At 41.4% G+C, this 13094-nt stretch overlaps 2 protein-coding genes and 1 long non-coding RNA gene across 11 annotated transcripts in view; 2 read left to right on the forward strand and 1 right to left on the reverse strand.

Annotated features, from left to right (window-relative positions):
- UBAC2 (UBA domain containing 2) overlaps positions 1–13094 on the forward strand; it is a 165464-nt gene that overhangs the window by 37938 nt on the left and 114432 nt on the right. The gene's annotated exons all lie outside the window — the stretch shown is intronic.
- Positions 121–7961, reverse strand: GPR18 (G protein-coupled receptor 18). 7 transcript variants are annotated; one of them, XM_081548947.1, is made up of 6 exons: positions 7744–7961; positions 7394–7535; positions 3998–4152; positions 3723–3777; positions 3163–3253; positions 121–1294 (listed from the first exon to the last, which is right to left on the reverse strand). In XM_081548947.1, exon 6 carries the CDS (start codon positions 1258–1260, stop codon positions 250–252), a length of 1011 nt encoding a protein of 336 aa, XP_081405073.1. In that variant the 5' UTR covers positions 1261–1294; positions 3163–3253; positions 3723–3777; positions 3998–4152; positions 7394–7535; positions 7744–7961; the 3' UTR covers positions 121–249. The 7 variants fall into 7 exon arrangements, 1 of the variants encoding a protein (XP_081405073.1); XR_014070965.1 differs by lacking the exon at positions 7394–7535; XR_014070968.1 differs by lacking the exon at positions 3163–3253 and having other exon boundaries at positions 7394–7521.
- Positions 8041–9646, forward strand: LOC145529159 (uncharacterized). Its single transcript, XR_014070978.1, has 2 exons — positions 8041–8181; positions 8695–9646. It is a non-coding gene; the product is annotated as an uncharacterized LOC145529159 (long non-coding RNA).

Genomic DNA, 13094 nt, shown 5'->3' on the forward strand with positions numbered 1-13094 from the left:
TTTCTCCCAATTATTCATGCAAGTGTTTTATGTAAGGTTTTAAAATAAAAATAATGAATTAGAATGCTTCAGTGTATTTAATTATGCTACCACAATAATAAGATCCCGCAAAAGAGGAAGGGTTTTTAAAGTTCATTTTATTTTTTTTTTCAGGAGAGGAGGGACTTGGTGATATCCTAGAGAATATCCACTGACCCTAAGATAGATAGTAAAGTGTATTTAAAGAGCTTGAAGGCAAACAGTGATGATTCATAACATTTCACTGTTTACGTTGCTTAGTGACCGTAAGCTACCTGAGCGGAAGCTCTTTCTGCGCACGCTCCGAAGGTAATTACGGTAGAGCATGACGCTAATGACTCGAGCCTGAAATTGTTTCGAAACGATGTAGTAGAGAATCACGTCCAGACAAGTGCTGAGGTTCATGAGGAAGGTAGTGAAGGCTCCCCAGGGATTGTAGCTGTTCTCGTCCCCTCCCAGCATAAGGAAAGCAAAGCAAATGTGGAAGGGCATGAAGCAGACCAGCACCTGCACCATCAGCGTGATGATGATCCGGATCGACTTCTCCTTGACCTTTGGCTTCAGCTTAGAGGTCTTACCGTGAAGGAGACTATGGATAATGACCAAGTAGCACCCAATCATGATGAACAGAGGAATCAAGAAAAAAAATACCAATCGAGTGAAGTTCAGTGCGTTAATAGCTTTTAAGTAAATGATGTCAGAAATCTTGAGGCAGGTGGCGGGGGTGGAGGAAGCTGTGTCTGGGTCTTCATAGAGCAGCAGGAGAGGGATGGTGGTGGTCAGGGTCATTATCCAGACGCCCACACACGCCATCACGGCCTTGCACGTGTTTTTAAGTTCCTTGGCATATTTGGGCTGTACGATGGCCATGTATCTGTCAGCACTAATAAAAGCAAGAAGCCACAGAGCAATACTTGGGTAAAACACTGTGAGAGCCCCAAGAATCTGGCAAAAGTATTCTCCAAAAGGCCATTCACCTTTTGCATAATAAAACATCCGAAAGGGTAAGCTCATTATAAATATCAAGTCCAGTAGTGCCACGTTCATCATATAGATGGTCACAGTGGTTCTCTTCTTGGTGGTACAGCTGAAAACCCATAAGGCAGTGACATTAACAAATAATCCAATGATGAAGATGCAGCTGTAGAAGACAAGGGCTGCGATCTTGTATTCATCTGGATGTGGGTCTGGATGTGGGTCGATAGGAAGGCCAGGTTGAGCTTGACTGTGAGAGGTGGTCATCTTATAGTTCGTTGGTGGGCATGACACTTAGAAACTGTAAAATAGAAATAGGAATGAAACCCTTAGTTGAAAAATAAATGCTTAACATTCTTACACTCAGCTTGGCATGTCAGTGGATTTTGAGAGTATTTTATGTCGTAGAGTCAATGTATGTGTCTTAGTATTTGTTGAGAAATACACTCCCTGGTTATTAGTGCTAATATGTACTAGCCCATTAAGATGGTCTGGTGTGTCACAATGCACTGGCCAGTGTATTCATTTTCTGTCTCCCTGTAGTATGGGATTGGGTAGCAGTTGTTCCTGTATTAGGTATCCTTTGTTTGGGACTACTTGGGGAAAGGCCATTCTGAATTTTGACTCTTAAGTTTGTCACTTTTTATCATCTTTATTCTGTTTAAATATTTGGTAACTCAGTAATGTCTGATTTTTACTCATTAAATATAATTTTAAAATATAATGGATTATTACTGATTAAATATAAAATATTAATTATAAATTATGTATTAGAAAGTAAAGAAACCATATAGCTGGTTGACCACCGAATGTTCACAGTAATTCTCATTTGAGAGCTGGAGGTTTTCCTCCTTACTGCTGTGTTGTCTACACTGCCTGATGAGTACATAGTAGATGCTCAGTTTGCTGGATTGATGGGTGAGTGCAGGAAGGAACCTTTGGCAAGGTGACCCACAGTAGCTACTCTCTAGTTTGTCAATGAAACCTTGCTTAATTGGCCATTAAATCTACTTTTTTTTTTGAAGTGGCAAACAGTTCTTCACAGCATCATGTTCTAAGCTATCGTAGGTTAGAAACAGCACTTCTTGTGCCATGGTGTACAGATTAAGAGCTTGACTCTTAAAAACAATAGACAGGCTAGTTTTTAACGTGCAGTTGGGACTGCCTAATGCTGAATCCTCCAGATGGTGTTTACCGGTGTCCCAGAAGGAGATTTTACGGCTCCAGGGGGGCACAGAGCACACCACCTTGAGAATAAGCTGTTTCTAGTATAGTAACTCTCACCTCCTCACTCTACCTAGATAACAGAAGGGTAAATATTGTTTGTCAATTTTAATTTTTAAGAAAAGGAGTATCAGAGACAAGTAGTTATTAACAAGAAGTCACTCAGTGACTTTATGTGTTTGCAGGAACTGTATAATTTCTACCCCTCACCCCACCGCCAATGCCCATTTCTACTGGAAAGGAGTTTAGTTGAGATTGTAAATATCATTGACCCCCACCCCACCCCCCTGTGTGATACTTCCATCACCCACGATATAACATCAGCAGCAGTGATTTTAAAAATAGACTTGCTGCAAAGAGATGGAACCTTGTGGCATCCCCCTTGAAATAAGGAGGTGTAAGAAAGTTTCCTTCAAAAATGTCACTTTGCAGAGTGGGCTTCCTCTCTTTCAACCCTGAGGCTCTTTCGTGAAAACTGTGGGGGAGGTTGGCCATCTGCTCAGTGACATTGTGGGCAGTAATTTAAAATTAATTAGAGCAGTTGCTGTGGACAAAGACAAGATAGGACTTTGTTTTCTTCCTCCCTCCCTCCTTCCTACCTTTCCGAGTTTGCCGAATATTTAAGTTAAATATGATTTTTGAAGTAGAATTCTATATATTTAAAAGCCTGTGTTAATTAAAATTTCCACATATTGGGGTGACTGGAATATTACTTTCTATAAAATGAGAAAAATACTACATAGAGAAGTTAAATCTCTAGTATCATATAGCAAAAATCATTTTAGAGACTTGGCTCTTATTTTTAACTTTATTGAATTTTTCCACAGTAGAAATTGTAATATAACATTGTAATGACATTTTGTATCCTTCTTTTCTCTTGTGTCAGAACTCCATCCACCCATCCTCATCCCTGATTTTTGTCCCAGAAATTCCTTACTTACAAACCTCTTCTGAATGAATCTTTTTCTCCTCAATGGGCTCAAGCTGACTTTCTGTCATGAACAGTTGTGCTCATTTGCTTGAAGTTGACTAAAATCTGTGTGATGCATGTGTTTTAAAGGCATTACCATTCAGTTGTACTCCATACACACACATACATTTTTGGATAAATATTGAAAAATGATTAGCTTGTAAGTCAGCATTTTAAAAGCTTTCGATTCCATCAATAGCTCTAGTGTTTTCTTAAAAGCCTATAAGTACATTCTTTGAAACAGTGTAATTGAAAACCAAGTGATAAAGACTCCTGAAGATACTTGCAATTTATTATATCAACATTCTCTGTAAGTTGAAAAAAACTACGTTTACTATTAATGTAAAAAATACTGAAAATAAATGAAAATCATAGTAATAACATAGGAAGATGACAGTATAACCCATTTGAAGGTCCTTCACCAACATAATTTCGGCAACATATTATTAAAATAAAACAAAAACCTTGAGATTTAACAAATAAGTACAACATTACTTCTGATAATCTGTGATAAAACTGATTAAATGCTACTTACCTCCTGACCATCAAAAGGCTGTGTTTGAGAGGAACATTTTTCAGTAAACACAGTTCTGTAAAAGAGATATCTTTGAGTTGCTTGTATTAAAATAGCTCTTTCTAGAAACTGTGTATTTAAGAAACGCTATATTTCTTTTGTTTTAGGCTCTTCCGTTGCTTTAAAAAGTTGTTTCAAATATAATACTCAGTATAGGACGTGGTACTCGCTCAGCTGCAATTGCTGCTTTGTCTCTTTCAGGAAGTGCTCGCTGAAATAAGGCTTTTTCAACTTACGACTTTGCCCTGGATGTGGTTTCTCTCTTTCACAAATGATTTGTTTATGAGGTCATGCTTAACATAAGCTCCCTTTGAAATGATGGCATGTATTTAAGAGAATCACAGAAAAATGTCTTCACTTTGTTTACTGTGGTGCTTAAAGCCTGCATCATCTGTTGAAAGAGAATGGGATTTGATATTGACAAGAATAGAATTCACAGTATAATTTATTCACTTTCTAAGCTGTGTGACTTTGTCTAGTTACTTAAACACTATGAACCTCTGTTCCTACTTAGTTTCTGTAGAGCTAAAATAGAGGTAATACCCATCTGGTAGGACTGTGAGGACTCTAAACCAGGGAAGTCCAAGTGCTAATCTTGCACTTAGTGGGAACCCTTTACTACAAGTTTCTAAAATCATCGAACATCTCCTTTTTGCTACTAAAATATTTCTAAGTGGTAGAAATTTGGACACCCTCAGTTACTTGGTTCAGTTTTGCACATACCTTTCCCTACTTTGGTTTGCTTTATTTTTTAATTCCCCAGTGTTTCATATCCCTTGTCTCTCACATGGAAGACTAGAAGTAATTCCTTTGGCAAAAACATCCCTATGAATTGCTAAGAAAGGACTCTGGGAAGCAGCCCTGGAGACACAGACATTGAGATTAGACTTATGGACACTGCTGGGGGGTTTGGGGAGAAGGACAGGGTGGGAGGTATGGAGAAAGTAACATGGAAACATACATTAACATATGTAAAATAGATAGCCAATGGAGAGTATGACTCAGGGAACTCAAAATGGGGCTTGGTAACAACCTAGAGGGGTGGGGTGGGGAGGGGTGGGTGGGATGTTCGAGTGGGAGGGGACATGGGTAAAAACCTATGTCTGATTCATGTTGATGTTTCGTAGAAACCAATGTAATACTGTAAAGCAATTATCCTTCAATTAAAAATAAATAAAGCAAAAAAATAAATAAATTTAAAAAAAGAAAGGACTCTGGGAGTCTTGAGTGGAATAATTTACATATTAGGAGTATTTTAACCTAAGAAGGGAAGTGAAAACAAAGAAAAGAGAAGTGAGCAACTCCACTCATTGCTTGCTTAGCTATATTAACTTTTTTTTCTTTTTCTTTAAAAAAATCATTATTTCATTTGCTTGTCCTAAAATTTTAATTATTTTTATACTTTGTTATGCATGATTTGTCAGCTTCTAAAAGGTACTTGAACTTAACAGTTTGTTTTTTTTTTTGATTTAAGACAACTTATGGGCATATGCTCTTTTTTTTCCTCCAACAAAACTGTAGTAAATCTGTGACTTATAGATTATTTAGAGCCTTTCCTTTGGTGATTAAAATACTTTTGATTTTGATAATGCCTGGTGAATGCGTTTTAGAAGCACAAGCAGCAACCCCGAGCTACAATTTCTTGGGTAGATGGAGATTCAAGGCCCAGTGAGGGCCAGTGACTTGCTGAGAACTCAGACACCCAGGCCCAGTCTCTTCTGGTACGAAGTTCAGTACCCTCCCCTTTCTGCCCTGGCTACTGTAAAGACTTTCCATTGTGAGGTGATTACATTGATTTATTCACTAGAATGTGATGCGCTCATTGCTGAGTTACATGATAATCAGTTTTTTACACACAGACTTACGTTTCACATGTGGGATAGGAGCTTGATATTTTACCTGGAGATAAGAACCTCTTATCTGTAGACCCAGTCTTTCATTGCCCTGCTTTCATGTAGCCTGTGACAGGTCTCCCAGAATTTGTTGCTGATAAGTGTTCTCCTGCTGCATGGGGCCGCTGGGAGTCAAACACAACTGAACGACTTCGCTTTCACTTTTCCCTTTCATGCACTGGAGAAGGAAATGGCAACCCCCTCCAGTGTTCTTGCCTGGAGAATCCCAGGGACAGCAGAGCCTGGTGGGCTGCCATCTGTGGGGTCGCACAGAGTCGGACACGACTGAAGCGACTTAGCAGCAGTAGCAGCAGTAGCTGCGGAAGTCAGCAGGTATGGGAAGGCATAGATCTCATTAAGAAAAGACCCTTGTCTGTGCAGGGAGATTCCTTTTTCTGACTGGACAGTCTCTCAGGGGGGAGGCACCCAGGGACACAGCTTGAGGGTGGGTCCTGACTTTCTCTCCATCCTAGCCTAATGCGATTTCCTATTCCTGGCCTCTCACAGCCTGTTACACCAACCTGTGGCATCCCTTCCCACCACACTCCCCTCTCTTGGTGTCACTGGCTGCTGTTTATCCTGAAAGTTTTAGGTTAGATGTTGCATTTCCCATGAAATCTTCTCTGACTCCTGAAGCGGGTTGGTTATTTGTGCCTGTAAGGTTCTTTAGCACTGGCTTCTTACCCCTGTAGTGCATGTATTTGTATTATTATTGGGTCTTTACTTGCCTTTTATCTTCCTCTAAGTTGAGGTTCTTGTGGGTTTGCATGTGTTGTGTATGTATGTGTTTAACTGCCATTTAGTAAATACTGGTTGAACGTATGATTGAAAACATAGGTGAAGAAATCAAGGGTTGAGGGAGTCATGGATGAAATATTGAGCCCAGTGTCAGCACCAAGGACATTTTGACTTGCTGATGTGAAGGGAACCTGCCAATCTCAAGGAACAATAGAGACAAGACCACCCCCTCACCCCACTCCCCGCCCCTAACACTGCAGCACTTAGCATTGTTCTCTGTTTCCAGGTTTCTCGTAATAATTTTATGTTGGAAAAGAATTTCAATTAAAAAAAAAAAATTCCGCCAAACCATTTGGCAGCAAGTGAGTAAATAGTGGATCAAGAATTAAACTTTTATGTCTAGCTTGCTTCTTTAATACTTGAACCTAATGAATTTTTTATTCAGATGGAAGAACTTGTCTCATTCCGGGATCATTCTTGCAGCTTTAATTTCCTCATGTTGGGATATGAGTGAAAGAAAATTTTCACCTTGCAAAAGAGCGATTTCACAGAGTTCCCTTCACCTTATGGAATCATCCATTTCAGCTCCATTTTTGAATTCTGGTTTAGGTACTAAAAGCCCCAAGTGAATTTTTATTTTAGCCCTGGAGGCCAGTTTTAGAGCGAATATAATTTAGTTAAGCCAATTTTACAATTATTGGAAAGGATGTAGTAAATAGACTTACACAGTAAATCCCCATTATAAAAGCATGCTCTTATATCAAGAGATTTTGTCTATGCCACAGATAAGACTATATTTCTCATTCTTAACACATTTCTCTTTTCCTCAGCGGGTATGAGGCTTATCCTGGTTCCTCAGACCAGCATTGTGAGGAGGGCCCTGCGTTGTTAGTGTTTATCTTGCCCAGTGCAGGTGGCCATCAGCAGCCAAAGGCAGAGCAGCGGGTAGACAGCCAGTCCCCACAAGGAAGAGGTGGGAGCAAACCAGAGTGAGGATCTTACCTGGCCCTGATGGGCTCCTGCTTGGATGTTAGGAACCTTTGTGTCCTACCCCTTTTCTTTTTGAAGCTTCCTTCTCAATTCACTGCTGGTTTTTTTTGGAGGGGGCCAGATATGTTGCTTAGTGGTTTCTAGATGAAGAAGACTGAGATAATGTTTGTCTACATCTATGATATTGTAACTCCAACAACTTAACAGCTGTAGTGTTATAGCCAAACTGGTATCAACCTCCTTTCCACTTGATTTTCTAAACAGTATTGTAAACTCAGCATTTCCCAAATTCCTTTTCCTTGGCAATTTTTGTTCAGTTTCACAGTTTTACAGACATACAGACAATCAGATGATTTACTTACCTCAGAGCAAAGAAGTTGAATCCGGATAACCAAAGTGACAGATAATTCTAGTTAGAATAGATCTAAACTGGCAATGAAAGTAGAGTTGCCTAAAGATATTCAAGATTCTTTCACTTGGAGGATCTTAGGAGAAGGCTCCTATATGGCAGTGAAAGCACTCCTAGACCCCCTAAAATCCCAGGTCAAGAGTTTGTGGGGTGACGTTTCACTCACTGCCTGGAGAGTCATTCAGGGTCCCCAGGGCACAACTGGTTGAGTAGAACCCTGGTTATTGTGATGTACTGGGCTGCCCCCTACAGATTCTGGTCTCACAGTTAAAGGAGGTAGTGTGTGTAGAGGTAGATGAATTTCTAGGGGAAAATGTCTAGTAATATGGTGAAATAGCAGTTTAGAAGAAAAAGCTAGTGTGGAGAGTCAAGACTGGTAAAGAAATGAGAGGTGTGTTATCAAATTACTTAAATCCAAACTTGTGTACTAGTGTGTGTGATGGAGGCTTTTAGCATTGTATTCTAAAAAGTAACTACATGTCTATAGGTTGAAGGTTACTGGTTTTAAAAGAGTTACTTGGGATTCTTTTTTAAAATTATCTCTGCCATTACTCTTATATGTATTATCAGAGGTAAAGAGTCATCAGGCAGAGGTCTAAGTGCTTTACATGGGTCATAGAGTTTAATCATCATGCCAACACCAAAGTATGTTGAGGACACAATAGTAGTTTTGATGGTGTAACCCAGGGATATTTACTCAAGATTCTCAGAGTGTGAAATTGTGTTGTGCTCTTTCTCTATTATGGTGCTGTACTTTCTTTTAGTAAGTTTTGCTGAGGTTGGTCCTACTTAGTAGAGAATAGTCAAAGTAGTCATTCAGTCTGTAGCAAAAAAAAAAATCTTCTGAGGAAATAGAACTTCCTTTCCTATCCCTGTTTCTCACCAATGAGTTGATATTCCCCAGGAAAGGTTTTGTAGCTGGATTCCGTCAGCCTGTAAATTTAATTTTGCAAGAGAGATTGCTGCCATCCAATGGGCCAAAGACTTTGAAGCACTCAAGAATGGGCGTATCCAGATAGTTGGTAAACGTGTGTGAGTATGCCCAACCTCATAAGTAATCAGGGAAGTAAAAGTTGGAACTGTCATAAGGATGTTACTACCAGCACACCAAAGTGGCCACAGTGAATAAGATGAACAAGAAGTGCTGGTGAGGGTGTAGAGCACCCGGGAGCTCTTTGTGCGCGGCCGGTGGGAGCTTACATTTGGCAGACAGCTGGAGATTAAGTACTAAGATGAAGATGCATACGCCTGTGACTCAGATTCCACTTCTTGGTAGGAATGCATGTTCCTGTGTACCGGGAGATGATAGATAAGAATGTTCATAGGAGCATTATTTCTAATTGCTCCAAACTAGAAACAGCCCACATGTTCAGCAACTGTAGAGTTGATAAATCAGTTGTATAAACAGTTTTCTGCTTTTCACAATCAAAATGAATCATACAAGAGGTGCATGTAACAGCATGGACAAATGCAGTGTATATGGTGTGAAGCGAGAAAAGCGAGACACAGAGGAATTCATACTGTACGATTCTATTTGTATGAATTTCAGAAAGTAGGCCAAACTGAAATAAGACATTTAGGGATTCACGCCTAGGCAGTAAAACCCACCAAAAGATTTGTGGGTTGTGGGAGCCTGTTTTTAGAGGTGGGAGTTGGAGTGTCTGTGGCTCTCTCTTTCATAAGTGTTTTGTTATTCACCCCTTGATTGGACGCTCATCTTTATTCTTCACATTTTGCGTCTGTTGACACAAGTCCTTGTTGACAAGGACCTGATCCATCTGTCTTCACATGTCTCAGAACACCTAGCACCGTGCTTAGCACACAATAGACCTCAATAAATAGGCTTTCTGACTTCACTAGCATGCGTGTATTTTTCTGTAAGAAAGAAAACTACCATGCCCCTCCAAAATGAATGTGTAATATTTCTAAATAGATATGATCACAAAGACATATCAAGCAAAAAAAAAATGAGACGAGACAGAGTGGGTTGAGGAAAGGCCCTAGGGTGAACGTGTTTTCACGAGATAAACACGCATAGTGTATCAGAGAAGTTAACACCGTTTATTTAGCGTAGTAGAACTTGAATTGCCTGTGTTTTCTGCTGTCCCATACTGGTTGACCTTGAAGGCTGCTTTGACATGAACACTGTGCCTTCACTGCCACCTACAGGTGACAGCCAGCCATGGCGCTCTTCTCCTTCCCGTGGTTTGAAGCCTCGTGCAGATTGGAATCAGTGTTTTCAAAAGCTCTTAGTTGGTAAAGATAATACAGATCTTTGTGTTCTATGTTAATTTATCAGTATTCCTACATTATGCAGTATTATTTAGTAGACATATTCTCATTCCTCTAAATGTTTTGGCTTAGAGACCATTCCTGGGAAGCATCCTGTTGTTCTTAGGAAACTGTTTTCCTCTATAGGACTTTGCATTCCTGGGCTAGGACTTTGAGAAGATCCCACTTTAAATGTTATTTGTGCCCGATGTTCTAGTAAGAGTCAGGCATAAAGGTGACCTTGGAACAAATTTGATAGACCACTTGACCTGCCTCTTGAGAAACCTGTATGCAGGTCAGGAAGCAACAGTTAGAACTGGACATGGAACAGTAGACTGGTTCCAAATAGGAAAAGGAGTCCATCAAGGCTGTATATTGTCACCCTGCTTATTTAACTTACATGCAGAGTACATCACGAGAAACGCTGGGCTGGAAGAAGCACAAGCTGGAATCAAGATTGCCAGGAGAAATATCAATAACCTCAGATATGCAGATGACACCACTCTTATGGCAGAAAGTGAAGAAGAACTAAAGAGCCTCTTGATGAAAGTGAAAGAGGAGAGTGAAAAAGTTGGCTTAAAGCTCAACATTCAGAAAACTAAGATCGTGGCATCTGGTCCCATCACTTCATGGGAAATAGATGGGGAAACAGTGGAAACAGTGTCAGACTTTATTTTTTGGGGCTCCAAAATCACTGCTGATGGTGATTTCAGCCATGAAATTAAAAGACGCTTACTCCTTGGAAGGAAGGTTATGACCAACCTAGATAGCATATTGAAAAGCAGAGACATTACTTTGCCAACAAAAGTCCGTCTAGTCAAGGCTATGGTTTTCCCAGTGGTCTTGTATGGATGTGAGAGTTGGACGGTGAAGAAAGCTGAGCGCCGCAGAATTGATGCTTTTGAACTGTGGTGTTGGAGAAGACTCTTGAGAGTCCCTTGGACTGCAAGGAGATCCAACCAGTCCATCCTAAAGGAGATCATTCCTGGTTGTTCATTGGAAGAACTGATGTTGAAGCTGAAACTCCAATACTTTGGCCACCTCATGCGAAGAGCTGACTCGTTGGAAAAGACCCTGATGCTGGAAAGGATTGGGGGCAGGAGGAGAAGGGGAGGACAGAGGATGAGATGGTTGGATGGCATCACCGACTCGATGGACGTGGGTTTGGGTAAACTCCGAGAGTTGGTGATGGACAGGGAGGCCTGGCGTGCTACGATTCATGGGGTCGCAAAGAGTCGGACACGACTGAGCAACTGAACTGAACTGAATCCTTTATCAAGTAATATGATTTGCAAATATTTTCTTTTATTCCATAGACTACCTTCTTAATTCTGCTTGCATTCTCTGATGTAAGGCAATTTTTTTGGCATAGTTTTAGGTCCACCCAGTTATCATATTCTCATGATAAGGATGAATTGAAAAGCTTTAAAAATTTAAATGTTAAGATAGGGTACAGTAGGGTAGATTTTCCTCCATTTGTCCCTTAGAGACTTTCCCCAGTGACTTAATCTGAAAGTATTTATCTCCAGTCCTTAATGCCTTTCCTTCATCCAGTGGGGTGTAAAAGCAGTGTGAGCAGAAGCAAGCCATATCCCAGAGTTGGCTCACTTCAGAGCCTTCCACCTGCAAGTGCTTCTCTCTTACACTCCGGAAATTGCCTGTATTATTACAGTAATATGAAAATGAAAGGACAGCATTTACCTTTCTGTAGTGTTCTCATTCCCTGCTTATCCTGATAAATATGTATCAATGATTGCTTTGAAAATAAGAACATGTTTGCTCATGGAGTTTGCAAATTACAAAAGCTTCGGGAGATAGGTTAGTAATAGCAGAGCAGAGAAAATCCTGTGGTGGCTCCGTGGTAAAGAACCCGCCTGCAATGCAGGAGACACCGGTTTGATCCCTGGGTCAGAAAGAACCCCTGCAGGAGGAAATGGCCACCCACTCCAGCCATCTCGCCTGGGAAATCCCACGGAAGAGGAGCCTGGGAGGAGCCTGGCAGGCTACAGTCCATGGGGTCGCAAGGCCCATGAGATGGCGCTGCGATATGCCTGCTGGCTGACCCTGACGTGCTTGTGGATGGGGTAGGTAGTCGGACAACACGCGCAGCCCTGGCGGTCCCCATCTGCGTCCGGACGGGAGGGGATGTGCACCTGCCCCGGGAGGGGCAGCTGAGGACACAGGCTGTGCTGATCCTGGAGAGGAGAAGGGCAGAACAGGCTTCAGCTGTCCGAGGGGCTGCGCGAGGAAAGAGGAGTTAAAAGTTGGGGCACGTAGGGCATGGCCAAGGGTGGGTGACGATGAACCTACAGAGATGCTGCCGGAAGTTACTGGGGTTGGTAAGGGCTAGCTCGGAGGCACTGTCTGTCCAGGCAAAGTGACTCCCATGGGAGGTGCTGACTTGCCGACATGAAGACTCTCAAGCAGAGGCTGGAAAAGCAGCAGGCAGGGATGTCTAGGAAACCCACACATTGGGTAGGTGGCCGGAGTGAAATTCCCATGAAAGTCTTTGAAACTCTGAGCATCTCTGCTCATGTGCTCTTCCTTGCGGTGGGATTTGCTGGTTGGCTTGGAGTACTGAAGACATTAAAAGGAGTCCAGCAGAGGGACACGTGTTTCCTACGAGGATCTCTGCAGCCCAGCGGTGTACAGCGACCTTGTCCTCCTGTCTTCTCAGTAACAAAGTATATGCATCCATCAGGGTGTGAATGGATAAAGAAAGTGTGCTGTGCACACACACACACAGAGTGACCTTGTCCTTCTGTCGTCTCAATAACGAAGATAAACGTGTCCATCAGTTGGTGAATGGATAAAGAAAACATGATGTTTACACACAGACAGAGTGACCTTGTCCTCCTGTCTTCTTAATGACAAAGACATGCACATCCATCAGTGGATGAATGAATAAAGAAAGTGTGGTGTGTACACACACACACACCAGAATATTTACCCAGCGTTTATAAAAAGAAGGAAGTCCTGTCATTTGCAGCAACATGGACAGACTTGGAGGGTGTTACGTTAAGTGAAGTAAGT

Source organism: Giraffa tippelskirchi, chromosome 12, assembly GCF_054371585.1.
Source record: "Giraffa tippelskirchi isolate mGirTip1 chromosome 12, T2T-mGirTip1v1.2.pri, whole genome shotgun sequence".
NCBI classification, from domain to species: domain Eukaryota; kingdom Metazoa; phylum Chordata; class Mammalia; order Artiodactyla; family Giraffidae; genus Giraffa; species Giraffa tippelskirchi.

Excerpts from the sequence above, each read along its gene's own strand:
- GPR18 (XM_081548947.1), bottom strand. The coding sequence starts at position 1,260 with ATGACCACCTCTCACAGTCAAGCTCAACCTGGCCTTCCTATCGACCCA.